The sequence below is a fragment of the Clupea harengus genome, chromosome 22 (assembly GCF_900700415.2).
Source record: "Clupea harengus chromosome 22, Ch_v2.0.2, whole genome shotgun sequence".
NCBI classification, from domain to species: domain Eukaryota; kingdom Metazoa; phylum Chordata; class Actinopteri; order Clupeiformes; family Clupeidae; genus Clupea; species Clupea harengus.
In genome coordinates, this window is record NC_045173.1 from 22,115,836 (window position 1) to 22,138,245 (window position 22,410).

General features: G+C 41.8%; 3 protein-coding genes and 2 pseudogenes across 3 annotated transcripts in view; 4 read left to right on the forward strand and 1 right to left on the reverse strand.

The window, feature by feature from the left end:
- The first annotated feature begins 2,826 nt into the window (after positions 1-2,826).
- LOC116218416 lies at positions 2,827-4,151 on the forward strand. The gene is made up of 2 exons (XM_031560053.2): positions 2,827-3,000; positions 3,195-4,151. Exons 1-2 carry the CDS (start codon positions 2,893-2,895, stop codon positions 3,984-3,986), a joined length of 900 nt encoding a protein of 299 aa, XP_031415913.1. The 5' UTR covers positions 2,827-2,892; the 3' UTR covers positions 3,987-4,151.
- A 4,692-nt stretch (positions 4,152-8,843) lies between these two features.
- Positions 8,844-10,600, forward strand: LOC116218325 (annotated as a pseudogene).
- Positions 10,601-10,669: 69 nt separating this feature from the next.
- On the forward strand, positions 10,670-12,222 carry LOC105901931 (annotated as a pseudogene).
- An 879-nt stretch (positions 12,223-13,101) lies between these two features.
- Positions 13,102-14,991, forward strand: LOC116218414. Its single transcript, XM_031560045.2, has 2 exons — positions 13,102-13,425; positions 13,620-14,991. The coding sequence occupies exons 1-2, from the start codon at positions 13,318-13,320 to the stop codon at positions 14,262-14,264; spliced, it is 753 nt and encodes a 250-aa protein (XP_031415905.1). The 5' UTR covers positions 13,102-13,317; the 3' UTR covers positions 14,265-14,991.
- Positions 14,992-19,399: 4,408 nt separating this feature from the next.
- LOC116218399 (signaling lymphocytic activation molecule-like) overlaps positions 19,400-22,410 on the reverse strand; it is a 29,284-nt gene continuing 26,273 nt past the window's right edge. Inside the window, exon 4 of the mRNA XM_042703043.1 lies at positions 19,400-19,757. Coding sequence (XP_042558977.1) covers positions 19,642-19,757 — 116 coding nt within the window. The 3' untranslated portion in view covers positions 19,400-19,641. The remainder of the gene's footprint in view (positions 19,758-22,410) is intronic.

Sequence of the window (22,410 nt, forward strand, 5' to 3'; positions counted from 1 at the left end):
GGATGAGTAACAAGAGATTTATAGTACAGGAGTCTTTAGAGTGTGTTGGAAATAAGGACAGAATTTGATCAGAGATACTATGGTTCCACTGATGTCAAGAACTGGAGCACAAGTCGACAAGTTCGCCAGTGAAGAGGAGGTGATCTGGTGGTCATAAAAAGCAGAGAGAAAATGAGAGAGAGAGTGAGAAAGAGACAGAGACACACAGAGAGAGAATGACATGTAGATACAACTGTCATTCTGTTTCAGTTTTTGAGAAAACTGAAAAAGAACTTCACCGTTTTTCTGGATTGGCCTGAGTGACAAAGACAGAAGGGTCCTGGCACAACGCTACCTCAAGGATGAGTACAACATAGCATCAAACTCATGGGCTCTCATTCATTCTTGCAGCTGAATACTCTCTGCCTTAAACCACTGTTCTGTATATTCACTGATTGCATTTTGCATTTTCAACTAAAGTGTGAAGCAAAGTTATCCATATGGTAGAAAGACCTACCGGTAGTACATCTTTGTTAAATACTGCCTGCATTTTTATGTAGAAACAGAGACAGACTGTACAGACGGTAAGTCCTTTAATGACACCTAAGACTCAAGCCTGTCCAGTGGTTTTACAGTCCTCTCGTTAATCAACATATGTCATTTTCAGATACTGGAAATGGGGAGAACCTGATAATTCTGGTCAAGCTTGTGCCGTTTCCAATGACCATGTTCAATAAACCTGGATGAGGAGTCATGTGACCACTTTACAACAATGGAATGACCTTCTTGTTCCACAATGTCACACTGGATCTGTGAACGCAACCCTCACTAAAAAAAAAGGTTATCTTTGTTAGGTGAAAATTCACTCAAGTTACCTCAGGACTCCGGAGTTGCATAAGTATATTTATTCATCAACAACAACAACAACAAGCTTGTCGGGCTGACCCACGTCCTTGGCAGGCCAGAGAGAGAGAGCCTGGGCTTACTCCCAGACTGCAGCAGACAGGAGAGAAGCAAAATAAAACACATCACACAAGGTTTATTTAGAAAGAAGTTAGCGTTCTCTGACGCCAACACACTTTTGTCAGCAGGGATAACCACGTGGTGGGTCTCTGACATCCGAGGTTATCTTACTATGCTTTTTGCCATGCAAGGATGTCAGTTTTACACAAGGTCGAACAAGCACAGCTCGACCCTTCTTATCACCTCTGACCCAAACATGGACAAAAGGTTCCTTCTTGTGGTGTCAACACCTAATTATCTAAGTTACACACACACAAAAAAGCCATGTTCCTGCTTACATAAGCACATGATTCATACAAGGTAATTATTAATACAAGGCACTTGATTAATACATTCTTAAGTCATTAACAGTGTTTAGAAATTAATTCTATCAATCTTGGATTTTTTGAATGCACTCTCATGCATCACAGTCAAATTTTTAACATCTGTTCACAAGTCAAGAGATAATAAGATTTGGTTTGATTCTGATTTACTTCCAACATTTTGATGGCTCTGTAATCAATTAAGGACTATCATCCTGGAATTTGTTTGGAATTCGACTTTGTTGTCCTCTAAATGTGTCAGATTAAGGATTATACAATGCAACATTCTTAATAGGGCATACATCACCCCTGTCACCCAATCCAAGATGGACAAAAAACACCAAGATCTATGCTGGCATGAATGTGGCATGCGAGGTACATTATTACACCTGCTTTGGGAATGCCCAGCTGTAAAAACACTCTGGTCGGAGGTAATATCATTTATGTCAGAGTCTTTAAATGTAAACCTTCCAGTTGGTCCCAACATATGCCTACTGGGCCTTAAGCCAGATAATGTTGTTGGAAGGACTGCTGTTCAGCGCTGGACATTGGGCTGTTTGGCCACAAAGAGATTCATCCTCCTAAATTGGAAGGAACGCAAACCAGCCTGCTTCACTAAGGAATCATGGCTGAGGGACTATAAGGAATTGCTAAGCATGGAGCGCGCAGCTTCTCTGCTGGGGTATTCATAGGCTCTCCTGTTTCATGTATCATAGTCACTAACTTATTTCTGCTTAATGTCATGTCTATGCAATAGTCTGCTGTCTGAAGGTGTCATCCTTGCACCCTTCCCCCATCCCCTGTTGTGTTCTGTCAACTGTTTGTTGTTGTTTTCATACATGTTTGTAGATATTTGTCTCATTGTGTTTTTATGTTTAAAAAAAAAAATATATATATATATATATATATATATATAAAATTTAAATTAAGGACTATCATACAAAAAACTGTATACTGGCACGCCCTTCGCAGATACACCTGAGATTGCATGTTCCCTCTCTGTCTCTCTAGAGTACTGACCCCCCACCCACTGATGCTATTGGGCACTTAGCGCTTAACCTCACAGTTTGTTTCTGAGTAGTTTACAGAATGTCAGGTCCATGTCATTTATGTTGAACACAATTCCTTATGTCATAGAAAAGTAATATCTTGTAAGCTTCTTGACAAAATGTCCAGACATATTTGTCATGTATCGGTGGAGATGCTGTCTATTTCTACTATTCATTCTTCCGATGCCTGTCTAACCAAGAACAAGTGGAAGATCCGTAGAGTTTTAAAATTTTAAATATTAAGCCATCTTCCTATGATTAGTGACCACCACCCAAATGCAAAACTAATTTGGTTGATCAAACTGAATTCAGATATTTACCATACACAATTTACAGAAAACATCCAGAACTTAAAATGTTTAAAGAAGTTGTATAAAGCACTGAAAAAAACTTTGGTCCATCTTCATAGAAAACCCCACGTGAAATTTTGAAGGTTATTTGGCACAGGGACAACAGATCATTTGCTTAATTTAGCTCTTCACAGTATTCAGTGAATACATGGGGAGGAGTTCAGCACACACTGCATACTGACAACTTTTATGATATCGTTTTATCATATGTACAAAGTTCAGTGGAATATTTCGGCCACATTTTGTGGCTTTGCTGTTGGTCTTACGTACAGAGATAAGATATATCCCCAAAAGAAGGTAAGCAAAGTAGGTTTTTGAAATCATTTCTAAATTGCAGCCTGTTCATAGAATGTGATAAACACACAGCTGCTGCTGAAGAACAGATACGTATGTATTTAGGATTGTTATTAGTATAGTTTTGCTCTTCAGTCATATTGTTGGAGTAACTCACTCTGCACTACTCTCTAATCATGTCTGTGCTATGTTTATAGAAGACAATGGTACAATTGCAAAGTAAGCATGGTGCAAAGCTTCATACCCTTGAGGAGTTGCGGAAATCAGGATTTGGGCGACCTTCTCCAAGACACGGCTTAAAGCTCCTCTACTGGTTTGTCAACAACTGTTTGGAGTTAGATTTCCATGACAACATGTTAGCACAATGCCACCCAGAGAGAGGGGACTATGGCTTCCACCACTTTGGCAACTTTGAGGAAATTCTCCCTTTACTTGCACCTAACTCAAGAGAGACATACTATGATGTTGGCAATCTAAATCCAGAGCGGTATCCCGAAGCTTTGGATCTTCCCAATTATGTAAGAGAGAAGTACGGGGTGGCACGCAACTACCAAGAGAGCAACAAAGATCGCATCATTATAAGATACAAGTCCCCCAATTTGATTCTGAAGGTGTACATCACACAACACCACGCTGAGGGCTTTGATGCAGACCGCACTCACCTCTTGAGCTGCAACCTCATAGAGAACATCAAACACCTTGATCTGGATCTAGGGACCTTCCTAATACAGACTGGATTCACCACAAGCCTGAGATTTCTTCCTGTTCTCTATGACTTAATCAGCCCTACCCAGCCTCTGAATAGCATCACAGAGAACAGGCCCCAGTCTATGCCACACCGGAGGGAGAACATCCAGGACCCTGAACAGGGCCTGTCCCTCCCTGCTCCAAGACGCACTCGAAAATTATGCATTCTGGGAGGCATATTTTCGCTGATTTTGCTGGTCATTGTTATTGTTGCTGTTTTGTACTTTCTGGGCATATTTTAGCAAAGGGGCATTAAATAGGCACAGGACTAATCAAAACTAATTTAATCCTTTTATGGGTAGTGTTCAATGTTATTAGCAACACATATACAGGCCATTGGTGACTATATCTACGCCCATAACAATGCATAACCGAGATTATTAACTAAAACTTGATGTAAAAATGTCTCAGCTGATGGTACGTGTTTTTTTTTCTAGAACACACTGGAAATAGTGCTGTACCAATAGTGAACCAATGCACATCACACAATACAGTTAAAGGTAGAGTCTGCAATTCTGGAGAAAGAACACCCCTCTTGTCAGTGCTCTTGAAGCAAAGTGATGATTGGCTAGAATTAATCATGTCCCAGGCCGGGCGACTCTGTTTGTTTCCCATTTACAGAGCCAGGACTGAGTGTTTTTGAGCACACACACTGAACAGACAGCTGGAGTACCCTGAGGAGCAATTGATGGAATTTGACAAAAAGTGAACTACTCCGCCTTTAGGTGACTTTCATTAAGCAGTAGCCTACATCATGTACTCATTATGCAATGTTAGGGATTACACACACCCAATGCTTCCAATAGAGTGCAGCAATATCCTGTAAATATACAGTAGCTACAGGCAGCGATGAGGGGGCCAAGCAGCCCAGTGGGCCAGAGTTGCCATAGAAACTTGATGTCATGTCAAGGACATGGCTGTAAGCACTCACACAAGTTTCATGTCAATTGACCAAAGATTGGCTGAGATGTGAGATCACTTCCTGTTTGGTAGCCTCGCTGAAAAATCCATAAAGATACCTTGATGAGGCTTGGTCTGATGATCATCTGTGCCAATTTTGTAAGATTTAAAAAATGTTTTAGCAATAATGGCAAAAAATCCAATATGACTAAAAATTGACCTCATACATGAATGTAGAACTTGGCTTGATCCAACTGAACTTTGTACATATGATAAAGCAATATCATAAAAGTTGTCAGTATGCAGTGTGTGCTGAACAGTGTGTGCTGATTTAAATAACAAATTATCCACCAAATTCTATATGGATACTTAAATGATTTGATTACAGATATGTTTTCTGGCATATCTGTTGTCCCTGTGTGTAGAGCAATTCTAATCAGAAACATGCAACCGTCTGTCACAGACTTCAGGAGACACAAAGGATGTAGTGGTGATGACCAGTTTATTAAGGGAAATAAGGGCAAAAAAAGAAACACAGGATTCTAAAACACAAAAACGGAAAAAAACACAGAAGATAATGTCCATCAACAAAAACACAGATGATAATATTAAAGCTATGAAGAAAAAAAAAATAACGTGAGGCTGGAGCGCTGCACGGAAATATAGGGCGCAGGAGAGAACTGAACTGAAAAGAAGAAATCAGACCGATCTGGGGGTCGCGGAATTGAGGCTCTTAAGTGATATGGAAATCACTGGTCCGAAGCAGGAGGGGTGCGAGAGGGACCGAAGGAACAGAGCGACATGGGAGTCGCAGAATGGAGGTTTGTTGATTGTTTGTCAACTGGTCCAGAGCCGAAGTCTTCAGGTTTGTTAGTCCGTAGTGATACGTGGTCCGAAAAGGAGTGATGGGAGTGAAGAGGTTATATGGTGTGAGTGACAGGTGCATGTGATTGTGCAATCAGGAGATTAGGAAGGTGACAGGTGAGCATAGGCGGAGATCCCGGGGGGACGGGGGGGGGACGTGTCCCCCCCTACCATAAAGTTGTCCCCCCCAACAATCATTGAAAACTAAAAAAATATATATATTTTTTTTTATTTTTTTTTTTTATAAAAATACGACGACACAAGCGGTGTTAATTATAGACGTAAAAAAAAATTGTTTTTAAGTGTTGAAAAATCATGTTCCCCCTATTCCTCAAAGTGGTTTGGTTCACATGCTGTTTCCAACGGGCAGGGCTACCGGCAGCTCCGTGTTTCAGTTAATCAGCCCAGTAGCCTACACGGTCAGATTGTCAGACTGTTTCCTCTTCTGTCCCCTGTCGCTGCCGCTATGATACACGATATGTAAAGAGATTTACCTCATTCTCGAACGCAGTAAGAATATGTAAAGAAGAAGTTTTTTTTCTAAACTCCATTTACGAAGTTCCAATCGATATGCTCAAGTATACATTGTTGTAACTTTAAGTGTACAGTTTACATTTGACTTTGAGTTAATTATTTGACTACTGATTTAAGTGAAGTTAAGCTAAAATGAATTTGTATTGGATGTATTTAAATATGCATAATTGCCTTAGTTAATGTGATTTGAATGATTGTTTCATTAATACTGTTGTTTGATAATGCGGTAAGTTATGTGTTACTACATTTCCCATAGTGCACAGCGAGTTGCACTTCTAGTTAACGGTTTCAACGGTTTGCCTGTACTGTGTGAGTGAAAAAGTGACGAGAGATTCTGCAAGTAAAAGTTCTTCGGTTTTGTACCCAGTTGTGGACCTCTATTTATTTCCTGCTGGCTAGTCAGATTAAATACAACATTGTTTGGTGCCGAAACCCGGGATATCTAGTCTGCAATGGAACACAGGAAAATGGAAGAAGAACAACTGGAGCGATTGATAAGAAAGCGTGGAGCAATGCGTGGAGCTACAACGAAACTCCTGCAATCGTTCAACACGGAGCTAAATGAAGACAATGTGGATGTCGGACGTTTGTGTGAGTTATTGGCGAACTTGTCTGTAAAGGAAGAAACATTGCTGGATTTAGACCGTGGGATTGAACAAGGAATTGCCACGGACGATTTGGAAGCAGAAATAACGAACACAGAGGAATACAAGGAACGAGTCATCACTATGAGGAGCCGCGCACAGCGAGTGATACAGGCTAGTGACAGCGTGAGTAGCCCACGGAGATATGCAGGTGAGAGAACTCCAACTCAGAACTCTGTTAAATTACCCAAACTGACAATTCAGAAATTTTGTGGAGATGTAAGTTTATGGAGAGTGTGGGATATTTTTTATGTTAATGTAAATATGGAATGGGCTGGTTCTCAGAGCAAGGTACAGTACAGGAATAGATAAGGACACTTGCGCCAGATAAGGACATGCTTACAGTAAGGGACCCTTAGAATAGCAAAAAGTGCCAGGTGGACAGTAGACAAGGAGTCTGGCTCTCTGAAGAGACAGTTGTCAGGTCAAAGGTGGCCTCAGAAAATAGACTCCCTGGGGAGCCGAAACAAGACCAAATACAGATGATTAGGGTAATTAATATGGGACAACGCCCCACAAGAACGAGGCTTAAATAGTACCAAGAGACCAGTACATGCTCTGAGATCGAGCTTGACCATGGACGTCTCCTTATTGTGACATTAACGATTACAATAAATACTATCAGATTTTCTTTACAATCAGTCTCAGAAAATACATTGACAAACAAAAAGAAATGGAATGATCAGCCACGACAAGAGACTTTTGGAACCAATTTGAGACGGCTATTCACAAGAATGAGACTCTGAGCAAAACTGAACGGTTTATCTATTTGAAATCGTACCTAACTGGCGCTGCAGCTAAGACAGTAGCAGGACTGATGCTAACAGAACGCAACTATGACCATGCGCTGGAATTACTACGTGACAGATATGGCAGGAAAGACATTGTAGTGAATATGCACATGACAAAGCTGTTGAATCTTACCCCTGTGAAGAGAGCGTCAGATGTGGTTGCTTTGAGAGAGCTCTATGATGAATGTGAGATCCAGATACGCAGTTTGGAGTCACTGGGTGTTGTATCCGAGACATATGGCAGTTTGCTCTGTCCAATTCTACTGCAGTTGATACCCGAAGAGATAGCGCTTCAGTACAGTCGTCAAAGAGGAGGCGAGCGATGAATGGCAAGTGATGGAGGTGATGGAATTCCTTCAAAATGAGATCCTCAGCCGAGAGAGAACCATGCAGCTGACCAGAGGTAATAAAGAAAGGGATTACCAGAGCCACCATAAGCCATTTAAAAGGACTGACACAACTTTTGAGCTGAAACAGAGAAGACAGAGCCTGCCATCAGCTGTTGCTTTGTACACATCCAGCCAGAGAACACAGAATTGTGTATTTTGTGACAGTGCAGAGCACAAACCTGAACACTGTCCCTCACACAATGTGACTGAGCGGCGGGATATTCTGAAAAGGATGGGAAGATGCTACGTGTGCCTAGGACAACGGCACATAGCAAGAAACTGCAGAATTAAAGACGCATCCTGTTGCCAATGTGGAAAAAGACATCACAGTGCAGTATGTGTAAATGGTGCAGAACCTACACTTATCACCAGTGACAAGGTAGAAGATGTGGTCTCTTCATTCGCAACTCAGTCCATGAAGGTGAGACGTAAAGGTCATAGTACAGTGCTGCTACAGACTGCCCAAGCACATGCCGTGGGTCCAGGTGGACAGACAGTAGTGCGATGTCTGCTAGATGGCGGAAGTCAGAGGAGCTTTGTGTGTGAAAAGCAGTCAAGGGCTCTGAAGCTACCTGTGATAAGACAAGAGACTTTCACTCTCCACACATTCGGCTCCGCTGCTCCTGTGACAACCAAACGCAACACTGTGAAACTGGTTCTGGAGAACCTGTGGAATAAAGAACAGAAAATAGAAATTGAAGCGATTGAGATACCACAAGTATGCACTGCTGTGATGAAGGTTCCAGGTGAGCATATCCAGCGTGAACTGAAAAGAAGAAGACTGCAGTTTGCAGATGCAGTTAATGATGGCGCTGATGACACAGAGTTGTCAGTGCTAATAGGAGCGGACTACTACTGGAGCACGGTATCAGGCCGTGTAGAGAGACTTACTGATACACTTGTTGCACTTGAAGAGTGTGTTGGATGGTCTGTACAGGGCCCAGTGACAATGTCAAGCGTTACTTGAAGCAACATGCATGCACATCCGCATTGAAGAAGACACACTGATTTCAAGCCAGCTGAAGGCCTTCTGGGAAATAGAATCTCTTGGCATTACGAAAGAAGAACCAAGTGATCCAGATGAAGAAGAGGCGCTTCAAAGGTTTGAAAACACAACTCAATTCAAGAACGGGCGATATGCAGTGGAGTTGCCATGGCGGCATGAGAAACCAGAACTCCCAGACAACTACAGAATCGCAAAAAGAAGATTTGAAGGACTGAAACGGAGGCTGCGGGCAGACGTAGTCTTCTTCCAGAGATATAACGAAGTGATGGAGGATTATCTGCAACAGGGCATTGTCGAAGAAGTGATTGAGGGTGAGTGCTCCAACATCAAACCTCAAATACTACTTACCTCACCATGCTGTGCTCCGAGAGGACAAACTGACAACAAAGATGAGAGTGGTGTTTGATGCCTCGTCACACGAAGCTGGCTGCCCCTCCCTGAACAACTGTCTGCTGACAGGTCCGAATCTCAATCCTGACCTGCTCGGCATATTGATCAGATTTAGACTGCATGAAATTGCATTCATGGCAGACATCAAGAAGGCATTTTTGCAGATTTCTCTTGCTGAGAAAGACAGAGATGCAGTGAGATTCCCTGTGGCTCACTGCCCCACCACAGGAAGACACAGGTGAGAAGCTGCGCGTGCTGAGAATGACCAGGGTGGTGTTTGGAGTGTCCCCAAGCCCTTCCTGTTGGCAGCTATAGTGAGAAAACATCTGCAGCAGTATGGAGAACAGCACACTGCACAGCTTATCAAAGAGTCACTGTATGTGGATGATTTTGTGGCCAGTGTCCGTGATGTCGAAGAGGCTGTGTCTGTGACGACCGAAGCAAAGGACATCATGGCCGCTGCTGGCATGGATCTATGCAAGTGGATGACGAACTCTGCAGCACTGAAAGAAAGGTGGAAAGAAACACTCATTGGCCCCACCGAAGAGCCAGAGGCCCACGGGACAGTGCTGAAGGTACTAGGCTTAGTATGGAGAACACAGACTGATGATTTTGTGTTTGACTTTAGACCCCTGCTAAAGAAGCTGACAAAGAACAGCACAAAGAGAAGCGTTCTGCAACACTCTGCCAGCATCTTTCACCCCTCTCGGCTTCCTGACACCCTTTACTCATACGTGTGAAATGCCTGCTGCAAGAGATGTGGGAGAGAGGGCTGAGCTGGGATGAGGAGCTGCCAGCTGATCTGAATCAACAATGGAACAGCTGGCGCTCTGAACTACCCCTGATTCACCAGATCTCTATACCGCGCTGGTATGGGAAAAAGGATGAGCAGAGAGGAAAGACATCAAGACTCCATGTGTTCTGTGATGCCAGTGAGAAGGCGTACAGTGCCGTGGCTTACCTGCAGTGGGAAGAAAAGGACGGAAAGATGGCTGTTAGCTCGGTTGCCTCAAAGTCCAGAGTGGCGCCGTTAAAGAAATTGTCACTGCCACGTCTGGAGCTGATGGGAACATTAATAGGAGCAAGGCTTGGAAGAAACCTGATAAATCTGCTGAAAATGAAAACTATCAAACTTCACATGTGGACAGATTCAATGATTGTGCTACACTGGATCCGTGGCTCTACGCACAGTGGAAGCAGTTTGTTGCCAACAGGGTGACAGAAATCCAGACCCTTACAGACCCAGCCTCCTTGGCTTCCCTGATCTACCCACTCGTGGCCAGACTTGGTGAGCCTGAGTCAGAGTCACCTGTAGTGGAAAGGGCCTGCATTCCCTGACCTCGTTCTGAACAAGAAGAAAGAAGTCCGGATGACCAATCAGTGGAAGACGACGTGGCTGAAGAGGAAATGAAAGTACTGTGAACATCTAACAGTACAGCTCGCACTGAAAGAACATGAGGCAGTAGAACAGGTGCTCGACCTACAAGATACAGTAAGCTGAAGACAGTATTGCGAATAACAGCCTGGATAAAGAGATTCACAGACAACACACGCTCAACAACAAGAGGAGCGGAGAGCTGACAGCAGAGGAGTTTGCTTCAAGCAGAGAAGTATTGGATCAAGTCAACGCAACACCAGACCTTCAGTCAAGACGTCACTCTCCTGAATGCTGGGAAAGCATTTGAACAAGGATTCAAAGATCAGAGAGTTAAGGCCTTTTCCTGGAATGAAGATGGATTGACGTGTGTTGGAGGCAGACTACAGCAATCAGACTTCAGCTTTCGACAACAGCACCCATGGATTTTGCCTGCAAAGAACAGATACTGTGAATGTTAATTCAACAGAAACCATGAAAACCTGATGCATGCAGGCGTGCGAGATACCTTGTACAATTAAGAGAAAGATACTGGATAATGAGAGGGAGACAGCTGGTGAAGAGTTTCTGTCAAGGTGCCATGTGTGCAGAAGATTCAAGGCGAAGCTGCACAGCAGATTACTGCTCCGCTGCCCGTGACAGGAATCACAGAATCCCCTCCATTTGAAGTCACAGGTGTGGACTTTGCTGGGCCGCTATATGTCAAGGTTAGTGGTGCACTTACCAAGGCCTACATTCACATTGTTCACCTGTGCTGTGACCAGAGTAGTCCATCTGGAACTAGTCTCCAGTCAGTCGACAGAGCATTTCCTGTTGGCTTGAAAAGATTTATCGCTAGGAAGGGGACTATGTAAGTGATTATTCAGATAACGCGAAGACATTCAAGCGTGCTGACCAAGACATGAAAGAACTGTGGAGAAGCATCAAAGATCCACAGCTCCTAGAATACTTCTCACAGAGGGGTATAAGCTGGCGATTTATCGCTGAACGAGCCGCCTGGTGGGGTGGTTTCTGGGAACGACTAGTCGGTCAGTGAAAACCTGTCTGAGAAAGGTGTTAGGACGAGCTTCCCTCAGCTTTGAAGAACTGACCACCATCCTCACAGAGGTGGAATGAAGCCACCTTGAACTCCAGACCACTTACCTTTGTCAACAATGACCCTGATGAGCCGCAGCCGCTGACACCTGCCCATTTCCTTGTGGGAAAAAGACTCACCTCCCTGCCACCGAAGCAGCTTCTAGCTGCCAGCGGGAATAACACAACCTTGAACAGAGAGGAGATGACCAAGAGATGGCGTTACCGGCAGCGCCTCATGACAAGTTTCTGGAGCAGCTGGAGAAAGGACTATCTGTTGGACCTGAAGTCAGCTCATCGCTGTGACACCCTGCAACCTACCTTATTGAAGGTGGGCGACATTGTTCTCCTTGGAGATGATAACATGCCCCGACATATCTGGAAGCTGGGAAGAGTTCATGAACTGTTTCCAGGCCGTGATGGGAAAGTGAGGTCCTGTGCAGTCCGCACAGCATCAGGGACTTTACTGAGAAGACCAGTTCAACTGCTATATCCTTTGGAGACTGAGTGATGAACTATAGTTCATCGGGGGGGAGGATGTTGTAACTTTAAGTGTACAGTTTACATTTGACTTTGAGTTAATTATTTGACTACTGATTTAAGTGAAGTTAAGCTAAAATGAATTTGTATTGGATGTATTTAAATATGCATAATTGCCTTAGTTAATGTGATTTGAATGATTGTTTCATTAATACTGTTGTTTGATAATGCGGTAAGTTAAGTGTTATGTGTTACTACATTTCCCATAGTGCACAGCGAGTTGCACTTCTAGTTAACGGTTTCAACGGTTTGCCTGTACTGTGTGAGTGAAAAAGTGACGAGAGATTCTGCAAGTAAAAGTTCTTCGGTTTTGTACCCAGTTGTGGACCTCTATTTATTTCCTGCTGGCTAGTCAGATTAAATACAACATACATAAGCTTATTCATGGATTGGCATGACAACGTGAACGTTTGCCGATAACACACGCATGCCGGTAATTAACACAGTTAAGATAGCTAGCTAAGTCTAGGACAATGTCCTGTCAGGGCAGGTTCATGCTAGTTAATAAATGTAGGTCTACATCTCAGTGCCTCTCCAGATTTGTTAAATTATCTGAAGTTAAATTAATGTCATCTTTTTCTGCGGTCCATCAACTATGTTGATATAGCAATATGGAGTGACAGTGGCGTAGGAGGTAGGGAAGTCGTATTGTAATCAAAAGGTTGCAAGTTCGATTCCCTGTTGAGCTGTTTTATAACTTATTTTGAGCATCAAGTTCTCTTGAACTTTGGACATTATTTGTCTGTGAATAGATATTTCGTGTTAGTACATTTAATGCTGTTTAGATCATTCTAAAATGACTTCGAATCTCTGTTTGTACAGGGATATTTTCAAAAGCCTTGAGCAAGGCACCTTCTATTGTAACATAATCTGCTGTGACCACCAAGACTTTTCTGTCTTGCACAGGAAATTACATGTGGTTTTCTAACGGTGCTCTAGCTGAGACCAGGCTACTCTTCTAACCCTGTTGCTCAAGAAGTACATCTGTTTGCTTAATTTAGCTCTTCACAGTATTCAGTGAATACATGGGGAGGAGTTCAGCACACACTGCATACTGACAACTTTTATGATATCGTTTTATCATATGTACAAAGTTCAGTGGAATATTTCGGCCACATTTTGTGGCTTTGCTGTTGGTCTTACGTACAGAGATAAGATATATCCCCAAAAGAAGGTAAGCAAAGTAGGTTTTTGAAATCATTTCTAAATTGCAGCCTGTTCATAGAATGTGATAAACACACAGCTGCTGCTGAAGAACAGATACGTATGTATTTAGGATTGTTATTAGTATGGTTTTGCTCTTCAGTCATATTGTTGGAGTAACTCACTCTGCACTACTCTCTAATCATGTCTGTGCTATGTTTATAGAAGACAATGGTACAATTGCAAAGTAAGCATGGTGCAAAGCTTCATACCCTTGAGGAGTTGCGGAAATCAGGATTTGGGCGACCTTCTCCAAGACACGGCTTAAAGCTCCTCTACTGGTTTGTCAACAACTGTTTGGAGTTAGATTTCCATGACAACATGTTAGCACAATGCCACCCAGAGAGAGGGGACTATGGCTTCCACCACTTTGGCAACTTTGAGGAAATTCTCCCTTTACTTGCACCTAACTCAAGAGAGACATACTTTGAAGTTGGCAATCTAAATCCAGAGCGGTATCCCGAAGCTTTGGATCTTCCCAATTATGTGAGAAAGAAGTACGGGGTGGCACGCAACTTCCAAGAGAGCAACAAAGATCGCATCATTATAAGATACAAGTCCCCCAATTTGATTCTGAAGGTGTACATCACACGACACCACGCTGAGGGCTTTAATGCAGACCGCACTCACCCCTTGAGCTACAACCTCATAGAGAACATCAAACACCCTGATCTGGATCTAGGGACCTTCCTAATACAGACTGGATACACCAGGCCCCAGTCTATGCCATACCAGAGGGAGAACATATTTGCTCTGATTTTGCTGGTCATTGTTATTGTTGCTGTTTTGCACTTTCTGGGCATATTTTAGCAAAAGGGCATTAAATAGGTGCAGGACTAATCAAGACTGATTTAATCCTTTCATGGGTAGTGTTCAATGTTATTAACAACACATATACGAGCCATTGGTGACGTATATCTACGCCCATAACCAAGAATGCATAACCAAGATTATTAACTAAAACTTGATGTAAAAATGTCTCAGCTGATGGTACGTGTTTTTTTTTCTAGAACACACTGGAAATAGTGCTGTACCAATAGTGAACCAATGAATATCACACAATGCAGTTAAAGGTAGAGTCTGCAATTCTGGAGAAAGAACACCCCTCTTGTCAGTGCTCTTGAAGCAAAGTGATGATTGGCTAGAATGAATCATGTCCCAGGCCGGGCGACTCCGTTTGTTTCCCATTTACAGAGCCAGGACTGAGTGTTTTTGAGCACACACACTGAACAGACAGCTGGAGTACCCTGAGGAGCAATTGATGGAATTTGACAAAAAGTGAACTACTCCGCCTTTAGGTGACTTTCATTAAGCAGTAGCCTACATCATGTACTCATTATGCAATGTTAGGGATTACACACACCCAATGCTACCAACAGAGTGCAGCAATATCCTGTAAATATACAGTAGCTACAGGCAGCGATGAGGGGGCCAAGCAGACCAGTGGGCCAGAGTTGCCATGGAAACTTGATGTCATGTCAAGGACATGGCTGTAAGCACTCACACAAGTTTCATGTCAATTGATCAAAGATTGGCTGAGATGTGAGATCACTTCCTGTTTGGTAGCCTCGCTGAAAAATCCATAAAGATACCTTGATGAGGCTTGGTCTGATGATGATCTGTGCCAATTTTGCAAGATTTAGAAAATGTTTTAGCAATAATGGCAGAAAATCCAATATGACTGAAATTTACCTCATACGGTGTGTTGAACTTGGCTTAACTGGGCTTTGTACATGTAAAAGTTGTCAGTATGCAGTGTGTGCTGAACTCCTCCCCATTTATTCACTGATTGAACAATGTCAAGAGGTAAATAACAAATGATCCACCAAATTCTACATGGATACTTAAATGATTGGATTACAGATATGTTTTCTGGCATATCGGTTGCCCCTGTGTGTAGAATAATTCTAATCAGAAACATGCAACCGTCTGTCACGGACTTCAAGAGACACAAAGGATGCAGTGGTGATGACCAGTTTATTAAGTGAAATAAGGGCAAAAAAAGAAACACAGGATTCTAAAACACAGAAGATCTTAAGTCAAAAACGGAAAAACACAGAAGATAAATGTCCATCAACAAAAACACAGATGATAATATTAAAGCTTTGGAGAAAAAAAAAAAATAACGTGAGGCTGGAGCGCTGCACGGGAATATAGGGCGCAGGAGAGAACTGAAATGAAAAGAAGAAATCAGACCGATCTGGGGGTCACGGAATTGAGGCTCTTAAGTGATAAGAACATCACTGGTCCGAAGCAGGAGGGGTGCGAGAGAGAACGAAGGGACAGAGCGACATGGGAGTCGCGGAATGGAGGTTTGTTGATGTGGAAATCAACTGGTCCGGAGCCGAAGTCTTCAGGTTTGTTAGTCCGTAGTGATACATACGTGGTCCGAAGAGGAGTGAAGGGAGTGAAGAGGTTATATGGTGTGAGTGAGAGGTGCATGTGATTGTCAGGGGCCGGTAATTCAAAATTATCCCACAGGATTAATCCTCCTGGATTGGATTAAATCCTGATCAGATCATAAAAACGGGTATTTCAAAGCAAATCTGATCCTGAAGATTTAGATTCGGGAATCCAATCCTGCCTTTGATCCGGATAAAACACTGCTGTTGAGTATTTCAAAACTTAAGTGGGAAATCTGGATCAGTTTGATCCTAAAAATCAGGATTACACCTCAGAGGTGGATTTGAAGGAGATTACATGTAAAGGTTTGAACAGCATAAATGAAACTGCTCCCAAAGTTCTTTAATTGATACAGTAGCTACGCTTCACTGCTGTTTGATCAATTTTTATTTTCTTTGCACGTTCCTTTCTTTTTCAGCAAACACCGTGAAAAACTGAAGTAAAAAAAACATACAAAAAAAATCATTTTTATTAACATGCATTCAGCACACACACTTAATTTTCATAGCCAAAGCTCAAAAGGTTATGCCATTTGGAGCAGGTCTGTGTTAACTGGTTGTCTTCTCTTTCCACAGACACCTGTAAAGAAAAACAAATATTAAGGTTTTAGAGCTGTCCCTTTTGTTGACAACTGTTTCCTAAAAAGATAGGCTATGTACAACACATTTTAAAATCTACACACAATGCCTTGCGAGTAAATGCATTAAAATGTGGACTGTGGACCGCGACATACAGACGCTAGCCTATTTACCAACTTGTTAGATCCTTAACACAGAAGTCAATGGAGCAGCGTTAGCTCGCATTAGCGCGAACTCGGCTTTATTTGAGATCGCCGAGCTCTTCTTTCAACTTTGTGCTGATTTACGTAGCTGGTTAACTCAATATAATGATTGTCTTTCATCTAGTCTTAGGACGCATCAACACTGACCAAGATTATACTGACATTTAGAGACAATAGTTGTGCCAGCGTCTCCTTTTTTCGGTAAAATGTTTGCTCAATTTCCTGTTTCCTGTCTGTGATCCAGGGGGCGGGACGGATTTGGACATCCCAATCTGCCGGTATCAGGATCACTCTGATCCAATCCGGCAAAGTTTTGAAACAATAACAATAGCAATAGCAAAGTTTTGAAACAATAACAATAACTGACATGTCAGGCCTATCAATAACAATACGCTATCTATCTATCTATCTATCTATCTATCTATCTATCTATCTATCTATATATGGTGGTGTAGTTGAGGGCGGTGGCGGCGGCCCGCGGGCGGATGGGTGGGCCCCAACTACCCCTAACCAGCTTTGGGGGGGCCCAGCTTGCAAAAGTTTGAGAACCCCTGTCCTAAACCAATGAGGGAATAGGCGCCTGGAAGGTTTGGGTGGATTCGTCTCTCTTTGCTTTGCTGACATTTGTTAAAACATCTTTCTTATTACATTCCTACTTAATCTGACTCCATTTTCTGTGTCTGACTCCACTTTTTTTTTTGGGAACCCAGTCTAAGCTCCTCGCTTTTACTGTTGTTTTACTACCGGAATTGTAGGCTGATCTCCAACTCAATGCACCTATCGTCTGTATTTGAATTTCCTCCCTTACTCACTAATAACTGTGTTATTCACTGGGATGGTGTCATTGAAGGACCTTGTCACGGCCGGCCGATTCCTTCTTGACAAATCCGCAGACATAACCCGCATCTAGTCTGAACTAACCCAGAGGTCCTACAGGTCTGTTACAGGGACATTTCAGCTTGTTAGATCTCCGTGGCTCAGTGACAGAGCGCCAGACTGCTTGTCCGCTCTATGTATGTCCCTTTGATCCAGTGCAGAGGCTGGTCCGCAATCCTAACTCTATATCATACAATTAACAGTTTATCTGCAGCATGTCTAGTCCAGTTGATTCTAGCCAGGAACCTCAAAAAGTGTGTTGTCCACTCTAGGTCTGTAACCAAATCCTAGTCAGTATTACCGGAACACCATAACCAGAATACCCATCAGTTAAGAATTTCACCAGAGGTCATAGTGGGTCAGAATTACCAATTTATTGCGTCAGGTACAAGTGACTACTACCAGTTACAATCTAACAAGTCTAAAGTGAAGAATAGAAGTTTAAAACACCACATGAAACATAAAAACACTTAGAGAACATGAACATACCTGGCTGCTTAGAAGTGGCTACTCACACGGATGTGAGGGAGATCTGAACTGCAGAATGCTCCAAGTTCTTTGACTGTCTTACCCTTAAGTACACATTTTAGTCCTGCATCTGGCCTAATAATTACCCCCATAGATAAGAGGTTTCTCAAGATGAGAATCACACATTAACAACCAAAATGGAGGGAGTTCTCACCCAAATTTGGGGTGGACCCCCTCCAAAGAGAGATACCTTTGCACTCTCACAGAGACCAGAATTATCAGGTCTCTGATATCTATGTTTTAATTAATATATACAGCTGTAGAACTGAGACCATTTTCCTACTCAGACTGAGACCAAACATGACAAAGAAATCATCTTACAATGCAATATTTCACTTTAGCACTCTTACACTAATTTCTCTGCCCCTAGTTTCACCCCGGTCTGGAAAAGCACAGAGAGAGAACCAGACACATACGTTTGAGATAAGAGTCTCAGCAGGGGGTGGGAAAATCAACAATTGGGACAGTGCATCTCTGGAATGTTTGTTGGGGCCACCATAAACCAACACCCAGGCCCCACCAAATGAGAAGTTACTAGAGGAAGAATGCCATCTATGATTTTCCACTGCAAAGATCCATTTCTGCCCTTTACAACAGCGAGATAGAAGAAATAGGCTAGTTTGAAACCAGTGAGCTAGAGAACTTGAAAAGACTGGATTTGTATTGTTGTAAACTTTTTTTTATTTTCTTAAGTGTTTTGAGTTGTGTTCTGTCTACGCCGGTAGACTGTGGTTATTTTGACATTAGTTAAGTTATTGAGAGATACTGAGAAATCGCGTGGAGCTAAGCATCCATGCGGCTGCATCCATGCTAGCATCCTAGCTCCACAAAGCCACCGTAAACACAAAGCCACCGTCACAGGTATCATAATCCATAAATTAGCCGCGTCATTGTTTAAGCCGCGAGGTTCAAAGCGTGGGGAAAAAGTAGCGGCTTATAGTCCGGAAATTACGGTACTCCAATCACCAAGACCCAAACTGAAAGAAACTGACAAACACTGTGCTTCAAGTTGTTATCTGAGATAAGTTCAGTGGATAATGTACTGCTTTGGCTTCTGTTAACAGAGCAAACAGAATGACAGAATACTACTCCAATCACAAGACCCAAACTGAAAGAAACTGACAAACACTGTGCTTCAAGTTGTTATCTGAGATAAATTCAGTGGATAATTTACTGCTTTGGCTTCTGTTAACAGAGCAAACATAATGACATGATGGTGAATGTTGAATTTATGAATGTTGGTGTGAATGTTTGATCAAATTACTTTTGATCATATTAGATTGTATTCTACAAACATATTTATGCTACATATGCGCATTAGAAGTAGAAGTTGCTTGAGTATCTATCATGTCCTCATTTTACAAACCTGTTGAAAGTGTTTCTATGATATGAAAGGAAAATATTTCATTTGGATAGATTTCCTTAATATACCATTTAATAGTAATAAGATAATGTCTGGAAGTCATAAGATAATAATTTTCCAGTTTGTTTCATCACATGCACTGCTGGGCTTCCATTTAATAGCTGAACCCTGAAAATCATTTAAAACTTTTTAACATCCCTTCTGCTAAAAGGTGGGACAATAGGATGGACAAATAGCTACCTGCCTTCTATGTGGTTTCTCCTTTTCCTTAGACAAAGAAAAACTCCAACTACTGCAATAATACAGACCACACACAGCACTGGAATATAGATTATGTGTTTTCCTTCTGGATCTGCCAAAAGAAACAGAAACATTTTCAGTGTAATCAAGGCATTTTATGTAAATGTTCACATTGCACATTGTTGTTGTTATTATTGAGACTACAAATTACATTCTATCAGTATCAAATTTTCTTGTGAGAAAATCCTGCACATAGGGAATAGTATAATTTCATTATACTAGTTTTCCCTTAACGAGCATGTCTTGGTTAGAATATTGACATATCTTGTGAAACTGATATATTGCAGTTAAATGTGCAGTCTTTGATTATATTCCATTACACTTAGTCAAATTTGAATCCAGGACTGTACCTTTCATACATCAATTAAACACCACCGGATTTCATAGTCAGCATCGGTGCTTGTACTACTACCATGGATCAGAATCACATTCAATATCATCATGATCTGTTGTATGTATAAAGGTCATTTTGCACCAGGTTTGTAATGAAGATAATCAAATCAGAAAAGGAGAATGTGTCTAGTTTTCCAACAGGCTATGAATGGCTACTTTCATTCCCGTTGGATGTCTAGATAGAAATGATCACTGTATAGTAGACATTTACCACCAATTTGCTTCAATGGATGATGATTGATTGATTGATTGGTGTCATACCTGTGGAAGAAGATGCAAGACATCTCTCCTGTAAGTGGTCAGATGACAGCTGGAATGTCACATTGATTATTGGGTTGGCAGCTACACAGTTATAACTGGAAAGGCGTTCACTTGTAAGGTGAAGACTCAGATTGGTGTTGATGTCAGGGTTCCTAGTCTGGTTCAAGACCATGTTTTCTTCATACCAGGACAAAGAGACATTTCTGCCATTCTCCACGGAGCATGTCCAAGTGCACGAACTCTTGTCATGCAGTGTCACCTTAGGACTGGACAATGGCTCTGGAAAAGGAAAAGGTTAAAGAGTTGAAGTTACAGTGATGAAACTCCTATCAGGATAGATTCAAATCTGTTACAAAATGAAAGTTATTGACAAGTATTTCATTTCCCATGTGAGAACACATACACACTTAAAAATTCTTGCTAACTCAGTTTAGACATTCGGCTAGAGAGCCTCCGGAGTGTTTCATTCTCAGATGCATATCTGCTGCACATGCATTTCACATTTTTTATGGAACACATTCATCACTAGTTACTTGTACTTCTATCATGTTTCAAATTGAGTTTTACTGTTGCTGCCATTTCAGTAAGATACCTTTATTCCTGTGGCCTATACGCACATTGATATGATTCCTAATGCCTGAGGTCATGTGAAAGCAGACTTCTTCACTCAGTTTACTCACTCTGTAAGCCGGTATAAGTATTGCAGTCAATACAGTTCAATTAAAGGCAGACGAACATTTTTTGTAGGATAAATTAAAGTGTTGCTAACCACACAGCACAACTACAAAATGTCAAGGCAATCTCAGACCTGTTAGATTTAGGTTGTTAACAGGTGAAATGAAGCTGGACATTGGCAATGGCAACTGATCGCTTGAAATTGGTAGCTTTGGCTGTATTTGGTTGTTACAATATATTCATCTTGCCCCAAGATACAGTGCAGGCCAAGCGTCATGACACCAACCATACTGTATGTCACAAGAGGAAGCTTTTCAAAATAGCACTCTCGATTGGAAACTAGATTTTCAGAATATTACTCTCGATTGGAAACTAGATTTTCACAATAGCACTCTCGATTGGAAACTAGATTTTCAGAATATTACTCTCGATTGGAAACTAGATTTTCACAATAGCACTCTCGATTGGAAACTAGATTTTCACAATAGCACTCTCGATTGGAAACTAGATTTTCACAATAGCACTCTCGATTGGAAACTAGATTTTCAGAATAGCACACTCAATTGGAAACTAGATTTCTATAGTGATGCTACAGCGCTTAGGAAAGAAGTCTATAGCTCCCATGTCTCAGCAGCTACATACATGCCTCATACAATTTGAGCTAAACACGTACTTACAATGCAAGGTCTATGCTGTCAGGCTGACACCATTTACAATTTGAATATCACTAATTCTAGTAGGCTTTGCAGTTTGCAGTATGGGGTAGGCATCACTTGGCATGTAGTGTTTGGAGAATAACTGTGCCACAGCACTTACTGTATTACTAACTTATGCACTCTGCAATTGCTATAAGGTTCAGCACAGTGTGTATTTATTTATTTGAGCCATTTCCACACCCCCCACATATTTTACCATCACAAACATGACCTTTGGGGTCTGACAGCATCATGATTCAACATGACCATGTTTTAAATTGTGTTTTATCCAGCTTCAAATCAAATAAGTAAATATCTATTAGACTGATTGCCTGACAAAAATATAAAATCGTATTCTGCAGATGGTCATATAGACCTTTTATCCAATTACCCGACTCACAGTTGGCTTATAAGCACTTGCCTTTCACCCAATATAAGAAGATTTATTCTGTGTTAAGGATAGACTTTAGAGAGCATATAAGTATAACTGTGAGTGTATTTAAGAAATGAACACTTACCATACACAGTCAGCTTAACATTATAGTTTCCTCTTAAGCCCTCAGTGTTCTCTATGACATAACTGCCCGAGTCAGCAATTGTCAAGTTATGAAGAGAGAAGTGTCCAGTCTGACTGTCCCAGCGCAGGCGACTCTTAAACCTAGGCTTCTTTTCAATTCTAAC

Excerpts from the sequence above, each read along its gene's own strand:
- LOC116218416 (XM_031560053.2), top strand. The coding sequence starts at position 2,893 with ATGATATCGTTTTATCATATGTACAAAGTTCAGTGGAATATTTCGGCC. Across the intron at positions 3,001-3,194 it reads AGATATATCCCCAAAAGAAG|AAGACAATGGTACAATTGCA; the intron begins GTAAGCAAAGTA and ends CTATGTTTATAG.
- LOC116218414 (XM_031560045.2), top strand. The coding sequence starts at position 13,318 with ATGATATCGTTTTATCATATGTACAAAGTTCAGTGGAATATTTCGGCC. Across the intron at positions 13,426-13,619 it reads AGATATATCCCCAAAAGAAG|AAGACAATGGTACAATTGCA; the intron begins GTAAGCAAAGTA and ends CTATGTTTATAG.